Below are 22,264 nucleotides of genomic sequence, written 5' to 3' on the forward strand. Positions count from 1 at the left end.
CATAGAGACAGGCCAGCGAGTAGGCCTAACTCTAAAACAGCGAGAAGTGTCTGGAAACCAATCTCAATCTGCAAGGTCATTCATTCTCTATGACAGCGACTGCTCAGACGATGAATGCCTCATTTTCATGATAATCAACAAAATGTCCAGTGACAGAAGACGACGCGACATGAACAGGCTTCACTGCAGTGATGGAGAAATCAGGTGCAAGCTCCTGACAGAAACACACCCGTTCAAACAGCGTCTAAAAACATTTGCGGCGCAAATGACAGACACATGAAGCGCAATGTCTGCACTGAACGCCGTCTGCGGCTTAATCCCTATCAGTCATTTGCCACAGGCCTCCTCAATAATCCCTTATGCAATAAACGGACACAATCTTGCATGGCAGCTGATCTAATGTCAGACTCAGATGATTATGATTAATGAGGATTCTTCATTGTTCCTTTATGAGTTTCAGCCAAAGCTGGGCTGAGGGAGATACCGTTTTCTATGGAGTCAATGTCAATAAACCACACCGATTCATGGTAGCCTCGGCTCTGAAAAGGAGTCGACGCACAAATAAAAATCCATTTTGTTTCCGCCTTGTTTTATCATTCTGGCCAGAAGGAAAAATCCATTTTCGAGACCCGACATATCATATCACAGCCTTTTTTGTGAGGCTAAACATATTCATACCATTAAATTTGCATTTTTTTGTTTGTAATTTAGATTTTTCTTTATTCTGTTATACAAAACCAATTGCCGTTGGGTTTGCTTTGTTTCAAGACTCGAGCAAACGCCGTTTTCTTACATGCGTTTTCCCATTTTCTTCCCCTCGCCTTCTTCTGGTCTCCCTGTGCTTGTTTTCGTACACACCCAGGCAGCCATAATCCCTCCTTGCACAAGAGGCTCTGGCCAATAAGCGAATGCAATAAACTGTATCAATTTTCCACCATTGATTATGGATATACTGTACAAGTACACAAATGTGCTTGCATGGGGGCAGATGCATGCAGTTGTGTGCAAGGATTTGTGCTCGTGCAAATGCACAGGTACGTTTAAACGCTTACAACGACCAAAGCTGGCTGTCACACAGTGTTTCAACAGAAAACAGGTCCTGCATGCTTGGGGAGAAAAACTCAGCCATGTTTGGTTTTGCTCATTTATAAAATACTTTTGAGAAATATTGGAAAGAAAATGTTACACTCTGAACATCATTAAGCTGCACTGGAATATAAGCAACATGAAGCTCCAATCATAATTGGTTTTAAGGAAATGTACAGTTTCAGATCAATGTCTACAAAGTGAAAATTTGGGATTGTCCATGCGTGTCTTTAAATGTATGACTTTGGTTCTGAAGATTTTTCTTGGCTTTAAAAATGATGCTCACAGTGGTGGAAAGGGTTAAAACAAATGTCCATTATATCAAAGACGTCACTTATTACTAAGGGCCAGAATGAAACACCAGTGAGACAGAATCAAAACAATTAAAAATATGCTTTATTCCTTCAATAATTAGATTTTGAAAATGAGGGAAAAATGTCATTTATTTAATACATTTTTTTTAAATCAGACAACCACCTTCTCACAAGGGGTAAATCTATCATTTAGGTCAGGATGTGAATTTGAAGGCCAGAAATGTGTCTAAGGGTTTGCAGGAGAGCTTAAAGGATTTAAAAAGCAATTCTTCCCTCCTCCATCTCCCTCCTTCTGACAAGGGTGTCAACCTTTTTTGACAGCCACGTAAACCCATTCCATTTGGGTCACAGGTGACCTCCATCCCCCCACTCCTCAATCATTTACAGTCTACCTGTGATTTGCCTCCTACCGTGGATAATAAGCACACACAATAACAGGCAAGCAGGTGGAAAAACTTACCATTCAAGATGCTCTGGAAAAAGATAAAAGCCAATATCCACATGCCCTGTTCCGTTCAATCCCCCCCAAGCTATGCTTTTTCTTCTTCCTCCGACCGGTGCCTCCCTGGGTCTCTCTTCTGTTCGCTGGGGGTAAGGTTAAACATTTGCCTCTGTCTTGAAGCAAATCCGTCTCAGTCTTTACACTTTTAGAATCTCCTTCTTACTTTTCCCCCCTGCTTTTTTTTAAGATTTCGTTTCTTTTCGGTGCGCTTGGATAAATGAGCGTCAGTGATGATTGTCTTTGGAAGAGCTGCGCGCAGACGCTTCTCCGGCGCTCCGCTTCTTCTTGCTGCTCCTTCCTGTGAAAAGGATGCTGAAGGGGTGAAGCCCGGGTGCAAGTGATGCTGAGTCAGAGCCGGAGAAGAGCAGTTCCTGCAGCCAAAAATCAATTCTCCTCCGAATTCGGTAAACAAAATAGATCTTTTTTTTATTATTATTATTTCTTTAAAATATCAGAAGCTCCGGTTCCCTAAAAGAAACATTGACTCATAGGTCATCCCCGAGCTTGAAAAAAGAAATTACTAGACAAAAAATATATATTTATATATATATTTCAGAAAATAAAATAAGAGAACTAAGAAGTGATCAGTGAGTGGAGGAATGAAAAAAATCGTTTTTTCTCAGAATCCAAGTCAGATCATCTTCATCGCCCCTTTGCGTCCAGCAAGAGGCGATCAAGCGCATCTTCCCCGCTGTCGCTCTCTAAACACACCCCACTGACTCTCTGAGTGTTCCACAGAATAACCCTCTCCCCTGCCCCTGCAGACGCTTTAATTCCTCATTGCCTTAAAGGAGCAGAGACGGCTACCGGTCGCTCGTGAGGGCAGGACACTCGTTGAAGGTGGGGAGGGGGCGTGCGCGCAGCGAGCGGGACATTTGCATTAAGGAAATGAGACACCTGACGCACCGAGGAATTTTTACGCACGGAGTTGGAATGGTTCAGGAAGAGGGCGCAGTCAGCTGGAGCGCACAAGCCCTCAATGCCCAGATTTGTTCGGAATTTCTTTCTCATTCTTTTTTTTTTCTTCTTGAAAATAAATTGATATAATCGCGTTTTTTTTTATTTTATTTTAAATTGGTGGCTCAGTAATTAAAGGCAGATCCCCAACTCAAAGGATTGCGCACATCTCTCCTTCTAATCTAACCCCATCCACCCGCCACCTCCACCAGCCCTCCATTTTAACGCCTGCCTTGCAGTCAAGGGTAAAGGCTGGAGGAGCCTGTGGGCCTGTCCACAGAGCAGGGTTACACTGAATGTGATAGGCTGTAACCAGCAGCAGTCTGCAGCTCAGTCTCTATCCCACATGACAGAATGCTACTGAGAATGAAATCCCAGTCTGTTCCTCAGGGTCTTCATTTTGCATGCTTATATCTAGACGGACGGAGGAATCTTTAAATGCCCAATGTGACAGAATGGTGGTATCATTGTCAATGTAAGTGCAACTACGTGTGTCACTGACTTTTGTGTTGGTTTGATGCAGGGGGGGGGGGTGATTCTGTGGCATAAGGAGTGCAAGTGTGTTGCTTGGTTTCATTTTCCTGCTGTCCAGGCTGCTTGTCAACAGAACCTGTCCACTTGTCTGCCTGTCTCCCCCTTCACCTCACTGCAGCAAACAAACACCAATACTGTGCTGCATTAGCTGAAGTCTGAACCAGAACACACTGTTCCTGTTCGCCTCAAAGAGGTGGAAAAAGAAAGAACACTTCTGCTTCCTCCAACATTTTTCTAATTTCCCGTAGATATTACCAAATAGTCTGATGGTAGTATTGCTTACGTTTCAGACTTGACTCTATTAAGTATTCTAAATTTAAGTGTGTGGAAGTACCTATAAGAAGAAAACACAGTAGAATCAGGGCAGTGGGTCAGAGATTCCTGCCTGTCAGTAAAAAGTGGATTAGTCGACTCTTCTGGTGTTTCAGCTTTGGATTCCTTGTGCTGACCAGCAGTTGTTTTCATTAGCCGCAGCATGACATGCTCTGGGATCACCTTGTAATGAACTGGTGACCTGTCCAGGGTGACTGTTGGGACAGACTCCAACCCCCACAAGACCATAGTAAAAAAAAAAAGCCAAATGGAACATGGATTTAATTGATTTGATAGATGTTTTCCATTTTTGTATTTTACCTGTATCCAAGAGGCCACTTTTGTTTTGAAAAAGTTATGATAGTCTGTTTTCATGAAGCTACTTGCAGGATAAAATGATGGAAAGAGCTTTTATCGTAAATGATTTAAATCTCACTCCAATCATCTTTTGAGATATTTCAAGCGTTCCCAGTGGTCTTTTATTCATGACTATTAGCCAAAATCAAAAAAACCTGTGTAGTTTTCGGACGTTTCTGCAGCACGGCAGTAGTTCTTTAGAAATTCGCATCTTCTTGCCTTCTTACCTTATTGCTGGCCCAGCATATTTTTACATGACAAATCTTTATCTAATGGCATATTTCTGTCTGCTCCGACTAAGTTGAATATAGAAATACTCAGAAATGCAACGTAAAGGTTATTTTTTTTAAGTATATGTCCATCACCATTAGAAAAAATGTCATAAGAACATGTTAAAAACCCCAAAAACATGATTTTCGACAGAGTGGGTCTTTAAATGCAACTGCATAATGAAATAGGGAAGTCTATTCATAACTTCTACATTGTCAGACCGTACAGAGTACAGTCAGGACCAGAAATATATAGACAAGACACAGTCTTTCTAATTTTGTTTCTGTACATCACCACAGTAAATTTTAAATAAAACAACTCAGATGCCATTGAAGTGCAGACTTTTAGCTTTCATTCCACGGGTTGTACAAAAAAGATTGCATAAAAATGTGAAAAACTAAAGCATTTTTTAAACACAATCCCTTCATTTCGTGGGCTCGGAAGTAATTGGACAATTGACTTCCATGCTATTGCATGGGCAGGTGTGGGCAATTCCCTTGTTATGCCATTATGAGTGAAGCAGATAAAAGGCCTGGAGTTGATTAGAGGACTCGTGCTTGCATTTTGAAGATTTTGCTGTGAACAGACAACATGCAGTCAAAGGAGTGCTCCATGCAGGTGAAAGGAGCCATCAATAAGCTGAGAAAACAGTAAAAAAAACATGCAAGAAATTGCTACAGTATTAGAAATGGCAAAATCAACAGTGTGGTACATCCTGAGAAAGAAAGAAAGAAAGCACTGGTGAACTCAGCAACGCAAAAAGACCTGGACGTCCACGGAAGACAACAGTGGTGGATGATGGCAGAATCATTTCCATGGTGAAGAGGAACCCGTTCACAACAGCCAACCAAGTGAACAACACTCTCCCGGAGGTAGGCATATCAATATCCAAGTCTACCATAAAAAGAAGACTGCATGAAAGTTGATACAGACGGTACACTGCAAGATGCAAGCCACTCATAAGCCTCAAGAATAGGAAGGCTAGATTGGACTTTGCTAAAAAGCATCTAAAAAAGCCAGCACAGTTCTGGAAAAACATTCTTTGGACAGATGAAACCAAAATCAACCTCTACTATAATGATGGCAAGAGAAAAGTATGGAGAAAGCGTGGAGAAGCTCATGATCCAAAGCACACTACATCATCAGTAAAACACGGTGGAGGCAGTGTGATGGCCTGGGCGTGCATGGCTGCTAGTGGCACTGGGACACTAGTGTTTATTGATGACGTGACACAGGACAGAAGCAGCCCAATGAATTCTGAGGTGTTCAGAGACATACTGTCTGCGCAGATCCAGGTGAATGCAGCCAAACTGATTGAGCGGCGTTTCATAATACAGATGGACAACGACCCAAAACATACAGCCAAAGCAACTCAGGAGTTTATTCAAGCAAAGAAGTGGAATATTCTGGAATGGCCAAGCCAGTCACCTGATCTTAACCCAATAGAGCATGCATTTCACTTGTTGAAGACTAAACTTCAGACAGAAAGGCCCACAAACAAACAGCAGTAAAGCCCTGGCAGAGCATTCAGAAGGAGAAAACCCAGTATCTGGTGATGCCCATGAGTTCAAGACTCCAGGTTGTCATTGCCAACAAAGGGTTTTCAACCAAATATTAGTAATGACCATTTTGTTTTCAATTATTTCATTTGTCCAATTACTTCCGAGCCCATGAAATGAAGGGATTGTGTTTAAAAAATGCTTTAGTTTTTCACATTTTTATGCAATCTTTTTGTTCAACCCATGTAATAAAAGGTGAAAGTCTGCACTTCAATGGCATCTGGGTTGTTTTTTTTTTAAATTCACTGTGGTAATGTACAGAAACAAAATTAGAAAGAATGTGTCTCCGTCCAAATAGTTATGGTCCTTACTGTATTTGGGTGGGGAGGTCGCAGAAGGTGTTATATTAGGCAGAAGAGAAAAGAAGAATTTCCAGAAAAAGGCTGGGACTGGATTGACAAAAGGATGTGTGGCATTAGAGGCTGCCACCTGACATTTGACAGGAAACGAAGCATCGGTGTAATCTAGCTCAGCAAACAGGTTTTTTATGAAAAGATTAAATTAAAAAATAGAAAAAAAAGATCAAAGAATGAAAACCATACATTTGTTTGCACAAGATCAAAACTAATTCTCAAAGTCACCCAGTTCACAGTGATATTTGCATAGAGTTGTGTGTACAGTATACATGCCCTCCCACTTGTGTGCACACTCCCCATACAGTGGGATCTCTTAGTGTAAGCACAGACTCACAATGTGTTTGACAGCAAACAAACACTGCACAGCATCAGCACTGACCTTACAATATGCAAATGACAGCCAGTGCGTGACGATCTAACTGTATGCAAGCAAAGGGTGGAAACAGTGTCTTCAAGGTAAATTGATATTACTATACAAACACATTTTTCTTACAGAGTTTACATATCTGCCATGTTTGTGTGCATCAAACATTTTCATAGTAATCAATGCATCTGGCATTGACTACAGATAAGCAGGAACTTTTTCGTGAAAGTGTGCATAATGGTGCAAACCCTTTCCTACATAAGGAAATAAGTGGTGTCTGAAACAAACCTGGAGTTTATTTAAAGACACACTAACATGAAAAATTGTATTTTTGGTATTTTTAACATGTTTTTGTGGCATTTTTCTCATGATAGAGGAGATCCAAAAAGAAAATTAAGCTTAAAATAAAAAATAGATAAAAAGATGATTGGGGTGGGTCTCCAACTTCAAACAATGACATTTTTTATTTAAATTTTGACTTTTTCAGAAGAAGTCTCGTGTTTTCTTTATCTTTTGATGCCTCAAACATGCCTGTAGAAAAACAGGTGCCGGTGTTAATCACTCACAGCTGCTGTACTTTTGAACAGGCTGCATGGGACGCCAAATAGAATTCTCAATTTTCACTCTGAAGACAAAAGCCATGGCCTTGGGCTGATAAGCTTTAAGTATTCGATGGGGAACCAGAGACAGATGATGTTCAGGACCAAGGGGGAGGCATCTTAAACATGCATGTCTATTAGTAATACAAATACATGGATATTATGCATTCTGGAGGATAAAATCTGTAGTCAGTGGAGTTCTTTTCACCTGCTTGACAGAGCATGAAATAAAAATTGGTGAAAACTGGCACACAATTTTTATTAAAATGTCTTTTTAAGAAAACAAAAGCTCAGATAAATGATTTATATCTCAATAATATCCAAGATTGATGTTGAATAAAGGTTTGTGTGACAAAGTCTACCTAAAACTCAACAACCAAGCTACACAATGGCAAACAGTTTGTGTTTGTAACATTGAAAGCCGTGTTTTAAACATGAGCTGGGTGGATATTTGCCAGATTTTCTGTGCTCTCAGTGGGTGGGTGGCAGGTGGGGGCTTGGGGTCTCAGCCCCCCACTCCGAAAGCCCAGCCCAGAGTAGCATGATGCCCAAACAGCTGTAAGCGAATGTGACAACGAGGCCCCCGGGCTGTTTCCAACCATCTTTGGCCTTGCTGTGTGGCCATGCATGTTTGTGGTTCTGTGGGTGCGTTTGCATAAACCTCAGTGTCACTGTGTGGACAGACAAAAGGAGAACAGCATTGCACACTAGAAAGTCTTCGCAAGGACAAGGCCGTGACCCAGAGTCTGTAACACTGATGCTGCAATGGAATCTCATCAAGTTTTTGATCTGCTTGTTGATGATGAAATAAAGTTGTATCCACAGTTTTTTAATTAATAATAATGGATTGGGTTTATCTGCGCTTTTCCAGACGCTCCAAGCGCTTACAATGTGTGTACATTATTCATTCATTCCTCATTTATACTTGGTGATGGTGTTATGTCTTGCTGCTGCTGCTTTACTGCATCTCCTGTCATTCTGCTCTTCCAGCAATCTTATACTGCTGGGTTTTGTTATTTTAGTTTGGGGTTGGACCTCTGTAGTCTTTATTTGCAGGCTTTGTTAATTTCTTTTAATTAGTTAGCTTTTGTCAGGCAGCCTTAGTAGGGAGCTGCTGACTCCGACGGTCAACATGGCTGGGTCAGTTGTCTCCCTGACTTATTTTATGTTTGGCCAAGGTTCCAATCCCTCTGTTTTGTATTTTCTTAGAACCAGCACAGAAATTTATTTTTGTTTTACAGGACACAGGTTCTTTCTTCCCCTCAAACTGTGTTCCTAAACATACTGATGTCCATTGTTTCATATGTTCTGGCCCTGTTGTGATTTCCCCTAGACTGGGACAAGTTTACCTGTTGGGCTGTAACATATGGTAGCTACTGATGTAGCCACAGCTGCCCTGGGGCAGGCTAACAGAGGAGTGGCTGCCAGTACGCACCTATTGCGCCTCTGATCATCACCCGGACATTCATACCCATTTACTCACCAGTGGAGCCACACTGGAGGCAGGGAGGGTGAGATGTCTTGCCCAAAGACACAACAGTTGACTGAGGGGGGGGAATCGAACCGCCTACCCTTCAATCATTGGATGACCAACTGAGCCATTGGCACCAATGGATTCCTGTTTTTTCAAACCAGACAAAGAAGTACATTTAAAGTTTTCATAACTGTCAGATCAATCAAAACTATGCTGCCGTCATCACTTCAAAATTTGTCTTCTTGATTTTTAAGTCACACTCCGACCATCTTTTGATCTAGTTTCAAGCGTTCCCAGTGGTCATTTAATTATGATTATGCCTTTTTTTTAGCCAAAAAAAAAAAAAAAAACATGTGTTTTTCTATGGGACAGTTTCTGCAGAGCAGCAGGAATTTAATAGTCGTGGGCGGGACTGTTGCCATGGAGCAGCCCCATTCCCTTTCCTGTTGCTGAGAGCTCTGTTTGCCCGCTCTTCCACTAGCTTGCAGCCTCACACCCCCAAAATTTCCGGAGCAACAAAAATGACGAGCAATATTGAAAGTATTCAGCTGTACAGTTTTGAGCCACATTCCAGTGAATGTGGAAAACAAAGACGTTCATGGATCTATTTGTCTGCAAGTGGATGCATCATGGAGTAGAGCAGTGAGCTTGTGGCCCGCCTAGCGTATTTTCCGCGTAACAAGAAAATCCTTTTTAAAACCGCATTTTTTTTCCATCTCATCCTGATTTACGATTTGAATAAAATAAATATTAACCAATGTTTGTGGGGTAAATGTGGGCTTTTGTTTTGTTACTACACAGTTTTTGTTGTAATGGGAACACATGATTTTATTCCTATGGCAAAAGTCTCTGGGAGACAGAAAGCAGAAATCGAGCTTCACCTCAGTGCCCAGTGTTCCAGGTAACCAATTTTACATGCTTGGACATGGACAAGCTGACAAAATGAAAGAGTACTGCAGTGTCCTTGCACACAACTTTTTTGTCACATTTGAATGTAAAGTCAGACAACAATTTAAATCCAGAGAATATCATGCTTTAAGGAGGAACAAATAAACTACAATTCAAATAACTCCAAAAGTTGCAACAAAAAAATGTGGTAAGACGGGGGAATGGTCAAGAAGCACAGTAAGCTGCAACCTTCATTAAAGGGTGAAGACTCTGACCAAAGGGGGCAATAAGGGCCGCAGTCTGGCAAATGCTAAATGACGTGCTTAAATAGCACTTTTCTACCTTGCTTAATGGCCCAAAGACCTTTACGGTCACCGTCCCATTCACCCACTGATGGTGGCACTACTGCCTTACAGTGGCACCAACCTCAGCCACAAGGAGCAATGTGGGTCTCAGTGTCTTGCCCAGCGACACTTGGACACATGGGTGGGCAAGGCGGGAACTGAACTTGCGATCCTCCAATCATAGGTGAACCACTCTACCTCTCCAGCCGCTCAGTCTGAGTTTATAAAAATATAAATCTAGAGTTAGGAAGGCCAAACAATAGTACCGAGACGTTTTCAGTCATTATTTATTTTTTATTTTTTTTGTCATCAAGCAGGTTCAACAGTGCAGGACACTCACACAAGCTCCTGTAAACATACCCCCTCTCCCCGTTCAAGGGGTTGACCCTGTGCCTTGCGTGTGTGCAGATGGGCCGGGTAATCCCTTGGCATGGGGCCTCTTATTTTGACAACTCCTCTGAAGCCCAGCGTCTCTTACAACAAAACACAGACTGGTTATCATCAGCAAAGAGTTGGCCCTCAGCTAACTCCTTCACCACCCAAAGGAGGATCAGGTTCCCTTTGCAATATGCAACCCATTAACTCAGAATAGAAACATTCTAAGCACCTCTGTAATGATTCCCTTTGTTTGCAAAGACAATGACATTGATAAGAGACAAGCCACACTCATGGCTCCTAATACAAGCATGTATAAGGTTACAGCTTCCCTGAGCCAGAATTATATGGGTCCTAAACAAAGATCAGGGAGGTGTACTTTTACCGTCCCGCTCCCTTGAGAGTGACACGAGACCTACAGGTCAATCAGCAATGAGACAAATGCAGATATTTTAAATTAGGACTGCTAAACTCTGGGAATGTGCCAGCTGTGTCAAAGGCATCGGGCTTTAAGAAGTCTTCATCTCACAAGGATAAGTTGTAAAATTCCAAAAAATTCAGCTGAGACTTCAGGTGAGTACAACCAGTCTAAAACAAGGAGGTGGGATCACATCACCCCTGTCTTCAGGTCAGTCTCAAAGAACAGAATAACAACAGCAGTGTGGTTCCACGTGAACCATCTTGGACTCGGTTGTGCTTTCAGTCAAGTCCAGTCTTTTATCTGCACTATTCTTGTTGTTTTTTTTAAATGTATTTTACTAATGATTTAAAATGTCATTGTTTTGATTGGAATTTCCATGTTGTTATTTTGAGTAAATGGCGAGCAATATTAGAGCTATCCAGCTGTACAGTTATGAGCCAGCAGTGGCCTTGTACTAGAGTGTCCACCCTGAGACTGTATGGTCATGAGTTCAAATCCATGGCCAAATCATACCAAAGACTCTAAAAATGGAACCCAATGTCTCCCTGCTGGACACTCAGCATGTATGGGTTGGCTTGGGGGGGTTAAACCACCAAATGATTCCCAATGGCTGTGGCTGCAGCTCACCGCTCCCCTAGGGGATGGGTCAAATGTGGAGAACAAATTTCACACACCTAGTTGTGACAGCTATTGGTACTTAAACTAACTTTAACAGATGGCAGCTCAGACAAGGAAAACAAAGAAGTACAAGGATCTAGTTGCTTACAAGTGGATGCATCGGAAGGGAGCGGAGCTTGGAGCTCTTGACTTGCTGTTGTAGGTCCCATGTTACATCTACAAGCCTTTAAATCTGCTCCTGATTCACAACAATTTGAATAAAGAAATACTCAGAAATTCAATTTTAGGCTTAATTTTCTTATATATATATATGTCCTCCATCATGAGAAAAATGCCACAACAACTTGCACGACAAAGCACCAAAAACATGATTTTTATTTCAGTGGGTCTTTAAAGGACTGGTTCCTTTTCCTTCAAACCTAGAGATATGCCTGCAATTGGCACAAAAATGGACATAAGGCTTTAAATATCACACCAATTCGTATAAAGTTCATATAAATGTTTTTCTTTGCATGGATGAAAAACAACCTAAAACTGGAAACAGAATTAGATAAATCCATATTTGTGGTTTTTATTCTGAAAGTACACTGAGGGCAATTAAAATAAGCAAGAGCGAAAACGATTTGTATGGACAGAGCAATAATCTTTCTAAAGTATTGTGCTATGGCCACAAAAACCTTGTCAATACTGCCATTGGTGAAGGACAAATGGAATGCATCATAAGAAATGAGAACAGATTATCGTGACGTATTCAAAGTGAGTGACACAATGTCTAAAACCAGATTTTAAAGGTTTGAAATCGATCCAATTCTGCAGCAAAGGACCATAAACACACAATGGAATTCAGGGTCTTCTGTATCAAAGGATCTCAGTATCATTTAATTCTATTTAATACTTTATTTCTTTAGTTTATACTTTATGAGATTTTATTTGTTAGTTAGTTATACACATTTAAAGCTCTTTTATGAAATATTCAGAATTTATGCAAGAACGTCATTTGGATGTTTTCCGACAGTGATTTACATATAGTTGAAACAGAATCTCCACATATTTTAGAGATGTATTTGTATCATATTGACTTTAATTTAGTTTCTTATTGGACAAAATTTGATCAACTATTAACAGTTTTGTCAAATTTTCTTTATGAACTTCAGAACTGCCTTAATCCTTGGTGGCATTGGTGATGGAGTAAACATTTATAAGGAAATTAAGCTTAATATTGAATCGGTTAGTTCAAAAGGGGCCCAAGTCCAAGAAGTTTGTTTCTTCAGGAAATGATTTTAATTGCATAGCTTAAAGGGAGGCTAAACCAAATGATCAATACTTTACCCAGATTTAGCACCAGTTCATAGCTTACAAATCCTATAATATGAAGCACCTCATTTTTATAATTTCAGAAGACTAGAAAACTAAAGTTTCTGGACTTGGGCCCTTCTTGAATTAAACAGGGGCGCTGCCATATTGGATAACTAGTGCTGCCATCTATGGGATAAAGCAAAACCCATGCAAGAGAGGCCCAAGTCCGGGAATTTTGCACTTAATGCATTTTAATTGATTCCATTAAAGACATTTTGATAAGATCAAAACAGCTGACGCTACGGCTAAATCGCGGTACCGTCAGCTATTTTGGGAAAAGTCCCGCCCCTTTAACTGTCTCCACCAATCATTCTTGGAGGCTTAATAAAACGTCATCAGTCTGACCAATCAGAAGTGGTTAAAGTCCTTACTTCCTTGTTTCGATTCTGTTCATTAAATCGCTCAGTTCCGACAAAAAGACCAGCTAAAGCTCGTCTTTAGCGGGGTAGCTTTTCGTGGGATCTGGTATCAGACCGTGGAAAAAGTGAACAAAACAATGAAGCTCATAGACGCTAGTCTGTCTGGTGCATCTCCCATGATGCTTTGGGTTAAAGTGACAGCGTCTCAGCGCACAATGAGTCTTCCTTGTTAAACTTCTTGAAACCACAACAAACACACATCAAACAGTTTTTAAATCTTCTAACTTAACTTTTATTACATCTTTTAGAAAAAACAGCTGCAACTTCCAGCTTTTTCTGCCACAATTATCACAAAAATGCATGTGAGATTGTGGAGGGACTGTAGATCAATACAGACCATGAGTTTATTTATTTATTTTATGCTGGTGTGCCGTGGGATTTTTATCAAGGTTAAAGTGTGCTGTGGCTCAAAAAAGGTTGAAAAACACTGCCTTAAGGTACTCCAATGTTTATCTGGTATAAGAATATAAACCAAAAGGGAAGTCTTTAATTGTCATCTTGACATCAGATTTCCACATCTCTGTAGTTTGCAGCACGTGAGAGATTTCACTTGCACCTGCACTTTGGTAACCCTTTATATTCCCCTCCCTAAAGTTCATGGTGTCTGCTACAGCTAACCCCATCCAGCATCCCATTGAATAGCCCCAAGGCACAGTGGAGCGTATCTGTAGCTAACCTTGACGTGCTAAACTAGGACGCTGAAGGGGACAGAAATGGGAGGAGAGAAGGAGCGAGGCAGGAGCGCTATGGTGGAAGAGGGAGAGAGGGAGGGGGAGAATATAATGACAAGCTTCTGGAGGAGTGGTACCAATAAGGAAGTGAGGATGGAGAGCTGAGAGGGTGATGGAGGAGAGGACACAATGAGAAGAAGAGTGAATTAGAAATATTGGGGGTGGGGGTGAAGGCGGAGGGAGGGGGGGTGAGAACGGGGTGAGTTTGGGTGATTTGTACTCTGGCTGCATATGCGCCTGGTCTCCATCTCCTCCATTCCCTGCTTGAAAACTGGAAAAATCAATACGCCCACAGTCTGCTGTATTCCTGCGTGAACCGGATCATTAAAAATATATCACCAAAACTCCTCATCGTGATTCTTCATCACCATCATCACTTTACAGGCGCGGATGCCACTTGATCAACGACGTGAAAAAGCCAGACCTTCTAATTATGTGAGTGTCACAGTCAATTGTCCGGCTGAAGCCATCCGTCAGACCCGACTCTCAGGAAACACATGCAGACCAGCTGCTGGTTAACAAACGCAGGCAGCATAACCGAAGCATGGCTGTTGTAATAAGAATGTCTGACTTCTCAGCTTCACAACTCAATCCAACTCAGGGTCGCAGTGTTGCCTAGTAACGATGCTGACCTTATCTATGTGGTCATAAAAATGTATGAAACCCCCCCCCCTAAAAAAAAAGCCCTCCGTGCTTCCCATTTGCTCTTTCTCTCAAACACCCCCTCCACCTTTCACGGGTTCCTTCAAGCTGCCCCTCCACGCTCTCCCACCTTTGCCGGGGCATCTCTGCGGTGGATTGTGTTGTTTTTTTTTCCTGCCCAGAAGCTGCCTTGTGTTTTCCCATGGAGGGGGCTAAGAAATACACAACTTGCAAAGAAAAAAACAAAAACAACAAAAACACAATGCACTTGCTCCTGTGTTCATCACATGCAGGCAGAACACAACAAATACAACACTGGTGGGCGGGTAGTGGGAGGCTGGAAGGATGCAGATTGCATGCTATGAAACTGATAGCTGTAAGAGCACAGGGACACAGTCAAGCCCAAAGGAGACTTATTACTTCACTGCAGGGTGAGTTGGTGCAGCAGCCCTCATGGTAATGTTCTCTCAGAGAGGAGTTTCATTCCAGCCTGCTGTGGGATGGAAGACGCATCACAGAGTCGGATAAAACATTGCTGGTTGCGTTAAGACACAACAGAAAATGAAAACGGGTTTCTGCTTCACCGGGCTGCACCGGGCTGCACTTTTGCGGTACACACGTGAAAGCAAATTTCGAATTGGATGCTGAGGAGCAGGTCCGGCTTTTCTCCCAGGGAATCCTTGGAAATGCCCGTCCTAATGAGGAAACCACTTCCAGGTGTTGGGTATGACGTGTCTGTCGCAGGGGGAATGGGACACACGCAGCAGCTCCATCTGTCTGTTCTACAAATAACAACACCACAGAGCCACAGTATGACGGCGCTGTTTATGGCGAAGGCTTAAACTCTCTCTCTCTTTTTTTTATTTTTTACAGCTCTGTTACTACAAAAACTGAATCTTCAGAAAGTGAAAAGAGCCTTGTTTCAAAGAAATATTGTCTTGTTTTCTGTCTTGCATGAAAAATAATCTTGTGAAAAAATGTCAAAAGCAAATTAATCTTAGTGTAAGAAAGGACGTCTTAGTGACTAGGATTTTTTAAAAGAATTCTTGGTAAGACCATTTTTGTTACCCCATTATTGGAAAAAATGTCAAATTTGACCAATTTTTAACTTATTTCTGGGGGTGTTTCTATTGACTTCTTAGTCTTTTTTTATAAGACTCATTTTGATCATCTTTTAAACTTTTGTAAAAGCGTTCCCAGTTGTATTTGAATAATGATTATGACTAAATAAAAAAATTAAACATAGTTTCTGCAGAGCTGCAGTAGTTCATTAGAAATTTGCCTCTGAGTTGTGGGCAGCACTGTGAGTAAGCCTGCCCCCACTTCTCATCATCTATCTGTTTACACTCTCTGCTGCTAGCTTACAGCCCCAGATACCCCCAACCTAACATTACCAAGTGCAGCAAATAATGTTTTCAGCCAGATGCTGCTATTTTAGGCTTTATTTTCTTTAGGTTTGTCCTCCATCATGAGTAAAATGCCATAACAACATGCTGAAAACACTGTTTTCTTAAGTGGGTTTTTAAATCACATTTCTCAAACTCAGGTGACATCTGTGTGTATCCAGACTCCAGGCCAGCCTCATTTGAAAGCATTAATCGCTCTGGAGGATTTACACTGATTTCTACAAGTGGGGTTTTTACAGGTTCCATGAGGGATTTGAAGTGCGCGATTCTAAGAACCACTTCATTAAACCGGCACCCCACTCGAGAGCAAGAGCCCCATCAGCATCTCAATTATGAGCAAGTCCAGCACCACTCCCCTGGCCACAAACTCCAGCAACATCTGCTGTGTTTCGCCCAAAGCATCAGGTGGGATCCCTGGTATCTGAGCAAGCAGAAGGCAGACGGGGTAACTGCGGCGACTGTTGAGCCTATGAGTTAAGCCTGGAGGCGAGGGGATGAGGAGGTGGGAGCGTTTCTGACTTCCACCGTGGTCTGTTTAGACACTTGGCCCTATGACTCATTTATGTAAAGCTAATGCTTTCCCTGTGAATGAACAAACAGATAGAGATACCCCGCAGAGAGGCAACACTTCCACCACAGGGGGAGGAGTAAGTGTGAACAGCCTGTGAGACGCGGATGAGACACTCTTAGTCACACTCTGGTCCTTCTGAACACTGACAGCTGCCATGCAGAGATGAGTAATTGATCTAAAAAACTAACCCAAGTAAATCAGAACCGTCTGTCCCTCACATGGCTGGAGAGACAGGGACATGGAAATAGGTGTAGTGACGTCTCTGGCACTGTTGTCTGGCTGGTCTGCTCCTCATCTTACCCAGACTCCTCTGCTCCTCTCTTGCTGAGGTACATGTGCACCTTAAAGAGGGAAAGTTCTGGCATAGAGGTGGGTAAGGGGTCGGAAACACAAGTCAGTCTGGGAAAAAAAAACAAAAATCTTATTAGGGAGTAAATAATTCACAAAAAGAACCTGACTAGACCAAACACTGAGTGACGCCTGCTGCCCTGCTAATAAAGCAGGGCACTCCGTTGAATGGCAGACTTAGACCTTCCTGAGGAACATGTGGACAAGCTGCTGCACTGTGATCCCAATTTACTGCTTATCCGGCTCTGTCATGTCTGTGCTGTAATTACACTGCGTCCAAAAGCCAGCAGATTCAGCAAATCTCTGATCAGCATTATAGACTTACAGTGATTGAACCGTGGGCCTGATTATCATAACTCTCTCAGCGATGCTGTAAAAGACATGTCACTAATTAAAGAAGACACTAATAATTTGCTTTAATATCTTCATCAGTAAAAAAAAAAGAAATAAAAAAAATAACATTTTTATTTGATGAAGTGCAAATCCACTCAATAGGTCTTTAGAGTGTTTCCTTTATTTACCTACTTTTTCTTAAAGCATTAAGCAAGATTTGACTAATTTATGTTTAAATACACAAAAATCATTTAGTTAGGTATTTTGATGTTTCTCAGTGTGGAGGATTTACAAAGTACAAGGTCAATTATTCAATTTAATTGTGAGATAAAAGACTTTCCTAAGCTTTGGACCCATTCAAATACTAGATGGTCCTTAAGGAATATATGACCCACATTTAACCGTTAGACACTAATAATTAATCAGTTAGCCAAATAAAATCTATCAGACCTGACATCTAATTATTATATTAAACAGAATTATGCAATTTTATTTTTAAGTAACTATGATAATATTAGCTAATTTACTTTGAAAGGTTGACTGTAAACAGGTGAATCATAGTTGGTGAAAAAGCAAAAAGGAGGGTAATCAGATCTTTAATAATAATAGTTTATGGTGCTTGCGATTCATGTTTTGACCCTCTTTCCCAATCCGGGAGTGATTCCAGATTCCAGTTGGCTTGTCTGTGCTCCTGTACCTGGCCGTGTACCTCTCCTCCGGCTTGTCTCGCGCCCCCAGACGTCCCCCAACTCCATCTGGTTGAAGCCCATCTGCTGGACTATTTAAACATGTAGTTGTAGAGTTAGATAAGCTAATTCTCCTCTAAGAATTCTGGTACATCGCCTGTCCATCCTGGGGAGGATCCCTCCTTCATGTGGGTAAACCTGAGGTTTCTTCCTTTTTTTCCCGGAATAATTTTTTTTAGGAGTTTTTCCTTACAGATAAGTATAGTAGGGTCTAGGGCAGGGGTCGGGAACCTATGGCTCGCGAGCCATATATGGCTCTTTTGATTGTCACATGTGGCTCGCAGACAAATCTTTAATTATACTTTTTTTTATCATTAGACCAGTCCTTCTCGGGCGCGATGCGATGCCAGAGGCGCGCAGTAGTAGCGGTGCTTGGAGAGAAAAATCTGCGCCAGCGCTATAAGTTTACAATTATCTATTATTTCACAGAGTTTGTACCAACTGGAAACCTGTGAATTGCCGTGCCTAAAAGTGCGCGCTCCCGTCTCTGAGAAAGAGCGCGCAGTTGCGGGGACGGGATGTGTGAGGAAGAAAGCAGGGGGGTGGGGCTGAGGTGTTGTGGGGACAGGCAGCAGGTGAATCGCGCAGGGATTATAAAAACGTAAAACCCGCTGCCCGTCACTCACTGCGGCGTGTGAGTGTGTGTTTGGCTCCCCGTCTGCATGTGATCAGTCTTTGTCACATCTACAGAACATTCAGACCTAAGATCACGTTTAAAGTCTCAACGCCTGAACGAAGCAGAAACTCACCACGTATCAACCAGACTAGACAATCAGCAAAACTACCACGAGAAATACTCATCATTTATTAGCAACAGAATAACAATGTTATTAAAAAGAATCCACAGACTTATTGTACTTTAAAAATGTTGAAATTACATCAAATGCACACATTCACTTGTATATTTAGTTTTAAACATATTGTCGCGGACTGAGTTGGGTGGCTGTTGGGCCGCGTTAAAAGTTCTGGAGTTCATTGACCGCATCAAGCAGAGATCTGATTGGCTCTCAGTTCTGTCGCTCAGCCTGTTGTTAGGTAATTTGGACCAATGGGGTTCAGCTATGGGCCGAATAAAGGAAATGGGAGGGCTGCAGCGGGAGCAGGGGAATATAAAGTTGGTAGAAGCGCTCTCTCTCGTCTCGTGTCGACAGGAGAGATTCAGGAGTTGCTGTATTAATTTTACGGCGTTTGTTGTGGTATACAGTAACCAGAATAAAGAACCTTAAAAGAGGTTAAGTCTCCGTGCCTCAGTGTGGGAAAGGGACGCTACATTATTGTATGGCTCTTTCGAAATTACATTTAAAAATATGTGGCGTTTATGGCTCTCTTGGCCAAAAAGGTTCCCGACCCCTGGTCTAGGGGCTGGATGCTCAGTTTAGCTCAGTCTGCTTAGTTTAGTTTAGCAATCACCTATTGAGTTCTATGACGGATTCCATATTCTTATACGGTTACCGGTATGAAGCCCATTGAGACAGCTATTGTTGTAATATTGGTCTATATCAAGAAAATTGAATTGAAAAAATGGAATCTGTGCTGCAGTGGAGAAGTGGAGAATGCTTCTCTCATCAGCTGTAATGATCAGAGCTGTGAGGATTAAGTGCCGATGTCCCAGTAAAGGAGCTTTGCCAATCCAAATGCAGGACCACTGGCTCCCTTCAGCTGCCTAATTTGTTCATCTGCAGGCTCCAACTCCTTCGGACTGGATCAAAGATGCGCCGGTGGTGTGTAGCGCCTTGCTGTGGCCGACGAGGGATTTGCAAGAAGTCGCGGCACAGGGACAATAACTCATGAAAGACGGATCTCTTATAGAATATACCCATTTCAAATGTTGATATGTAAATGGGAGTCAGGCGGGGCAGTTGAGAAATTAATTACACTATGTGGACAAATCTGTCTGAGTAAACTTCAGACAACAATAAGCCTCTTATAATTAGAAACATCTATAAGCTGCTAAAAGCTGGAATTAATTTATACTTCATGTTAAATATGACTGATCCAAGAATTTCTATGTTCTTGATAAAAAAAATTATAGTTTGACTATTTTTAAAGAATGTATTATTAGTTGTAATCTGCTTCAAATGAATCCTGCATGTCTAAAAATCCTTTAATCCGTTTTTAGTCACCTTAAAAAAAAAGAGGCCATGAGACAGACGGAGTTGTGAAACCCTGTCACCTCAGGATCTGCATCACACATGATCATTTCCCAGACTTACAGCAATTCCTCTTTGTCCTTCAGGCTTTGCAACCAACCAAGTCAAAGAGATGAAGAAACGGGAATTGTGCCCTAAATGGGTCATTCACAAGACCAAGTGCATGATAAGCAATGAACCGGAAATATGAATTTTTGTCACAGTATTTCCCCACATTATTCAAGTTATCCTAACTATAGTGATCAACTTCAAGGAAAGAAGGAGACATCATGTGATGGTGTTGCTGGGGACTCATGAGGATATCAATGAAAAACAGTGTCTTCTCTGTGTGAAAGAGGCAGCATGAAGAAAGCCTGTGACATTAATCTTTTTTCACCGTTTGGGTTTTTTTCTGCAATGCTGTTGTGGAAAAAAAAAAAAAATCACTGCAACCAAAACATGCAGGGGGATTTGAATTATTCCGTTAAATTTATTTCATTTCTTGTATTATATTTACGACAAAACTCATTATAGGGCATGCTACAGAGAAAGTAAACAAACTGAACAATTTAAGATAATCTAAATGTAATCCAGGAATAAAAAAAAGTAAATAAAGTGATTCTATTGTGGCAGATTTATTTTTAGCTTTTTCCTATTAGTCCGAAATTGTCACAATTCAGAAAACGCGAGTAAAAGCCCGTCTTAGAAAACGAATGGACCCTATCTAAACTTTATTTATCATCTTTCGATATATTTTCAAAGCGTAAAATGGCAGAATGGAGCGGAGCAGGGAGCTCTTCGCCTGCCCCAGCATATTTTTTACGAAACAAATACGAACTTTTACAAATGGCAGTTTTTCATCTGCTCCTGATTCAAAATGATTTAAGTAAAAAAACTACTCAAAAAAGTGGCTCCTTAATTTCTTGACGCTAATTGATGCAAACACGCATTAATCTACTTCTGCTCCAAATGTACCCTAATTTAGCAGTACTTGTAAGCAAGAGCACGAGTGACTATTTTTAACAGCATTAAATAAAATCATGTGTCAAGGGATTAACAAGATTAAGATGTATTGTTTCTGATTTTATTCATTTTATGTTAAGCACTATGGTTGCTTCTGCTTTATGCTATACAAATAATAAATTGATTGATTGTTTGAAATTGAAAATGTACAGCCATTGCCTTTTAACCTGTCGGGTCAAAAAAGACAGCGAATCATGGAGAAAAACTAAAATGCAGAACGAGAACATGTAAAAAAAGAAAAATGTAAGGGTGTCGGCTAAAATAGGGATATACATGTAAACAAAAGAACATTCAAATGTATAGATTAACTGAATCTGCTCTACTTTTAAACTTTATCAGGGGAAAAGTCTTATTTTAAAGGTAGAAAAAGCATCAGTTTTCAATGCATTTTGTGGTATATTCACACACCGTACCAGCCGGTGTCTTATATTTTAATAAACAGAGTGAATTGTATAAGTATTGAAAATTAGGTTGAAAAAATGTATGAATTGTCATTAATATGGACTAAGCTTTTTAATTTTCTTTTTTTTATAAAATGGTTTATGACAGTAGTTTTTCTTTAGACAAAGCAGTTCGATAGATTTTTTACATAAATCATAACCTATTTTTTTATTCCTTGATATTTCTATTTAACAAATAACACTTTTAATTAGCACTTGGTTCAAAACCTCTTACACCAACAGCAGAATTTCACATTGCTACAGTACCAGTCAAATGTTTAATTAGAGGATGATTAATTCCAACCTGTTTGTGTGTCTTTTTATTGTTTAAAGATAAACTTACTACAAAAATAAGAATTTTTGTGTTAGGCAGATTCTTGTTTTTGGTTCTACTAAAGTCATGTTGTCAGTTCTGTTGACACAGCTCAGCCAACATGGTTCGGACAATTGCAGGAAGAGGAAACCCAAGCTGGGAGACCAAATTCAGGATGTGGTCTTTGATTAACCTGCTTTTTCAGTAATGATAGTAATGCCCCATGCCATCACACTGCCCCCACCAGAGACTCTGCTCTATTGCTGCAGTGATGAATGTTGTGTTCTCCACCTCCACTTCACCATTTGGCCATCCCAGACCAAAGATTGGCAACGGGTAGTCTGTTCCAGATTGTCAAGGCGGAGAGCCATCTGCCGTGTCATCAGCCATCATTGACTGCAAATGTGTGGGAGAAAACCCGCCAATCAGACACCTATTTGGCAGCACCAGTGGTACCAGAAGCCCAAAACAAGAATC

General features: G+C 41.1%; 1 protein-coding gene across 3 annotated transcripts in view; it reads right to left on the minus strand.

The window, feature by feature from the left end:
• dscamb (Down syndrome cell adhesion molecule b) overlaps nucleotides 1–16,827 on the minus strand; it is a 147,830-nt gene extending 131,003 nt beyond the window's left edge. The window contains exon 1 of one of the 3 annotated variants that reach the window (XM_078929611.1): nucleotides 16,644–16,827. In XM_078929611.1, the coding sequence (XP_078785737.1) occupies nucleotides 16,644–16,695 (52 nt within the window). In that variant the 5' untranslated portion in view covers nucleotides 16,696–16,827. Of the gene's footprint in view, nucleotides 1–1,860; nucleotides 2,650–16,643 lie in introns of those variants that run through there. The other 2 variants (XM_078929612.1, XM_020708439.3) reach the window with 2 other exon arrangements.
• Nucleotides 16,828–22,264: the final 5,437 nt, after the last annotated feature.

This window comes from Oryzias latipes, chromosome 13, assembly GCF_053564925.1.
Source record: "Oryzias latipes strain Hd-rR chromosome 13, Olatipes_Hd-rR_3.1".
Taxonomy (NCBI): domain Eukaryota; kingdom Metazoa; phylum Chordata; class Actinopteri; order Beloniformes; family Adrianichthyidae; genus Oryzias; species Oryzias latipes.